The sequence below is a fragment of the Suricata suricatta genome, chromosome 5 (genome assembly GCF_006229205.1).
Source record: "Suricata suricatta isolate VVHF042 chromosome 5, meerkat_22Aug2017_6uvM2_HiC, whole genome shotgun sequence".
NCBI lineage: Eukaryota > Metazoa > Chordata > Mammalia > Carnivora > Herpestidae > Suricata > Suricata suricatta.
The window spans coordinates 130,803,031-130,807,092 of NC_043704.1; the positions used below are offsets into that span (position 1 = coordinate 130,803,031).

The 4,062-nt window shown below is 44.5% G+C and overlaps 1 protein-coding gene across 2 annotated transcripts in view; it reads right to left on the reverse strand.

Annotated features, from left to right (window-relative positions):
* The window catches only part of DAZL (deleted in azoospermia like), a 16,877-nt gene extending 16,262 nt beyond the window's left edge, over positions 1-615 (reverse strand). For both annotated transcript variants that reach the window (XM_029940836.1, XM_029940835.1), the window contains exon 1: positions 409-615. In XM_029940836.1, coding sequence (XP_029796696.1) covers positions 409-411 — 3 coding nt within the window. In that variant the 5' untranslated portion in view covers positions 412-615. The remainder of the gene's footprint in view (positions 1-408) is intronic.
* Positions 616-4,062: the final 3,447 nt, after the last annotated feature.

Sequence of the window (4,062 nt, forward strand, 5' to 3'; positions counted from 1 at the left end):
GCGGCCATGCGGTATCGCGGTATCACCGTATCACCCACCCGCACCCCCTCAAATCCCCCCCGGTCCACACCACAGGCCGCCCCCCATACTTCAGCGAGCACCTGCCAGAGGCAAGTGGGGCGGCAGGAAGGTCGCGGCCCTGCACGTGGTCGGCCGGCAGGACAGCGAGCCCCGGGGCCATTCCCCTTAGCGACAGCCGGCGGCCGTCCTGCCCCTCCCCCACTCCTCTAGGCCGCCTCGCCCTCTCTCAGGCGGCGTCTGGGGTACACCCAGGCCGGGGCTCCAGAACAAGAAAGCGGGGCGACCCTGATTTCGGGCCCCCTTCTGCGCTGTGCCAGAAAAGCCGAGTTTCCACCACCCGTGAGGCCACCCCTGGCGTGTGCCCCTCACGCCTCCTCCCCAACTCACCATGATGGCGGCAGCTAGCAGTTCCCACCGAAAGGGGAGCTTGAGAAGGAGCGGAGGCTGCGCTTCTAGCACCACTTGTAGAGCTGGTGTTCGCTCTGCTCTTGCCGCTGCCTGGCTTCGACTAGGCAAAGGGATAAAAGTCAGAAGACTGAGGAGAATGAAAGGCGAGTGGCGACTGAGAGGAGCGCCAAGGGCTGACTGGCGAGGCTGAGGGGCGCAGGCGAAATGAGGCGTGGCCTGTGGGGCTCCCAGAGGTGGCTCCTGAGCCGGGTACTGGGGCTCGTGGTAGGCGCCTCAGCCAATGGATGGCAGGCCCCGCCCTCTTCGGGGGGGGGGTTGGGGGGACGCCAGGCCCTCGTCCGTGGTACGGAGGGGGTTCTCGCGGGCTGGCACTCCATAGTCAGGTGCCGCCCTGAGACATACAGACTGACAGACCCCCCCCTTCCCCCAGAACCTGCACGTCACCCCAAAAATATCTTGGAAGCACCCTTGAAATAAGTATGCATCCTTAAAGGTATATTAAAATTTAAAAAATTTAATGCGTCTATGCTCTGGTTTCAAAATGGCGCCCTGAACGCACAAGATTAACCCATTCACGATTATCCCCGTTGTCGCCCCGAAACCGATTAAATGCCTACAGAAATAGAACCAAGTCTGTAGACAACAGGGAAGAAGACCCCCAAAAGTCCAGAAACATGGGTGCTTCTCTGTCCAGTTTGAGGTAGATGGAGTTGGATTGGACAGATAGGGCCGGCCAGGTTGGTTGGTGTTCAGGGCATTCGTTTTGGGAAACGTATGTGATGGTGTTGACTGACAATAGCCTGGTACTGCAGAAATAAGATAGAACAAAACGGGCAAACATCTTTTCCTTCGGGGAGCTTAAATTGTAAGGGGGAGGGTTTATTTTGTAGGCCTTGCAGGAGGGAACTAGGCCCGCTTAGAGAATTCTAGAACATTCTCAAGGTCTGAGAAACCAGGTCTAGTGCAAGGGTGAGCTGTAGGGCAGATGGTGGACCGAGTCACGCTCTTTGGGAACTAGTCTAGCATTCTTTACCCATAGGGGATAACTGGCTAAGACTATCCTCAGACTTCACTTTTGTACTGATGAAAAGCATTAAAATGTTACTTTGTGAGCTGGAATAGAGGTGGACTTATGTAAACTGAAAATCTCACTACCAACACCTAGCATTACTGGATAAAATAATAACTGACCTTATTTTTAATATTCAGCTAAACTCGTAAATAATGAAGGGAAGTCTCAAGATGCCAGAAATTTAACTGAAAACCAAAGCAGTGACTTCTTGAACTGATTCTTCTCTAGCTCTACATATGAGGGCTAGGGTGTAAGATGACCAATCAGCTAGCATGCTCTGGACTTTCCTGGTTTTAGCACCGAAAGCCTCCCACAATTCAGGGAACCAGGTCTGAGGCAAACCAGAATAGTTGGTCATCCTGAGGGTGGGCAAGATGTTCTTAGTCTCTAACTTGAGGCCTGGAAGTACATGGGCAGGAGATAAGGATTTGGGGTGGCACAAAGTGGGACTTAGAACTGAATACAAAAAGCTATTGTTCCTGAAAGACATCATCCTCAGGAAATAGGTAGATTAGGAAAGATATAGAACACCCAGTAGATAAACAGATGAAGAAGTTTGTCCCATTTCTGCATGAAAAGAAAAAACTTACTTGACTGTGATGAAATTTTGAAACCCTATGCCTGCATTTCACAAGAATTTAGAGTTTAGTTTTTAGCACTTGCATGTTGTTGGAATCTCAAAGCACAGAAATTGATTCCTCAACCCCATCGCCTTCCCCAAAAAGATATCAGAAAAGGAATCTAGAGTGCCTTGCAGAAACAAACATAAAAGCAACCTAGAGAGATGCTTCCAAAAAAGGCTCAACAGGATACTCCTAAGAAAAGGAGATAACACTCACAATGAAAAGTTTTAAAATGTTAGTTATTCAGAGCATACATGTACTCTATGTATATTTTAAGGTGATTCTACTATTTTAACAGGTAAACTTAAAGTCTAAAACTAATATCCTGGGATATTTTAACTCTGTACAACCCCTCTATACTTATAAACTATTAATGATTATTCACTACTTTAGTTTTATCTTGTTTTCCTTCTATAAATCAGACATCATGTTTTTTAGACCCACTAACATTTGTAAAAATGTTTTGCTTACCATTTCTTTGCCTATCTCAGCTCTTTCTGGATAATTTTCCTTGTGCTTCAGGTAAATTCTATGGCATTTCCTTTAATGAGAGTGTGATGTGTTGAGTGCTCAGATTTTTCCCCACCTGAAATACTTTTATTTTCCTCTTGATCATTAAAGATCATTCTACTGGATATATCATTCTAGGTTTATAGTAGCCTTTTTTCCCATCAGAATATTGAATATGCTATTCTATTATCTTTTTATTTATGTTGCTACTGAGAAATCTGCTGTTAATCTAAGCTTGGCTAAGATCTATTTTTATTTGGTGTCAATGATGGGACTGGGGCAGTTTTAAAAATTTCTTCTGGTTGGGAGTTTTTTGGCTCTGTGGATTTGTGGATTAGCTTTCAACAGTTCTAAATAATTTCACACATTTTCTTGTCAAAAGTAACTGGTTAGGGGGGCCTGGATAGCTTGGGCAGTTAAGCATTCAACTCTTGATTTCAGCCTAAGTAATGATCCCAGGGTCATGGGATTGAGCCCTGAGTCAGGTTCTGCAGTGAGTATAGAGCCTGTTTGAGAATCTCTCTCTCACCCACTCTCTCTCTCTCAAAAAAAATTAAACTTAGAATTTAACCTACTTTCTTTTTTTTTTTTAATTTTTAAAAAAAGAGACAGAGGGAGACACAGAATCCGAAGCAGGCTCCGGGCTCCAGGCTGTCAGCACAGAGCCTGATGAGGGTCTCAACCCCCATGAACTGTTGAGATCATGACATGAGTCAAAGTCTGACACTCAACCAGCTAAGCCACCCAGGTACCCATGGAATTTAACCTATTTTTAATTCTTATAGTTATTTTTGTCTAGGTTATGATTTTTTCAAATGTTGGTGGTATTTACCTGAAACTTTATGAAATCTTCACTTAATAGGAAAATAATTGTTATTTAAAATTAGTAGCCATTATTTATCTTTTTTTAAAGATAGAGAAAGAAAGAGAATGCTTGGGGAAGGCGCAGAGAGAGAGGGAGAGAGAATCCCACGTAAGCTCCACACAGTCCGCTCAGAGCCCTATGCAGGGCTCAATCTCAGGAGCTGTGAGATCAGGACCTGAACAGATGTCAACAGTTGGATGCTTAACTGAATGAGCCACCTAGGCACCCCTCCGTAGCCATTATTGAAATCAGTAGCCATTTCAGTGTGTTAAGAATGGTAGCACAATTCATATAAATTCAGAAATAAATCTCTATATTGCTTCCTTATCCTCCAAAGACTAAAAGGGAAGAGAGAAGAAAAAAATCTGATATATTTTTTAACTCCTCTGCCAGTTCTTCTGTGTTCCTAAACACTGGGATTTTGGATAGAAGGCTTATAATTAGTATAAGCAATCTCAAACTTCATTCATTTACAAACTATTTTCATGATTTTTGGTTGTATCTGCTCTGAATCTCTATATTATTATTTATCTAATTAAAAAAAACTCATTGTTCTAAGCAGT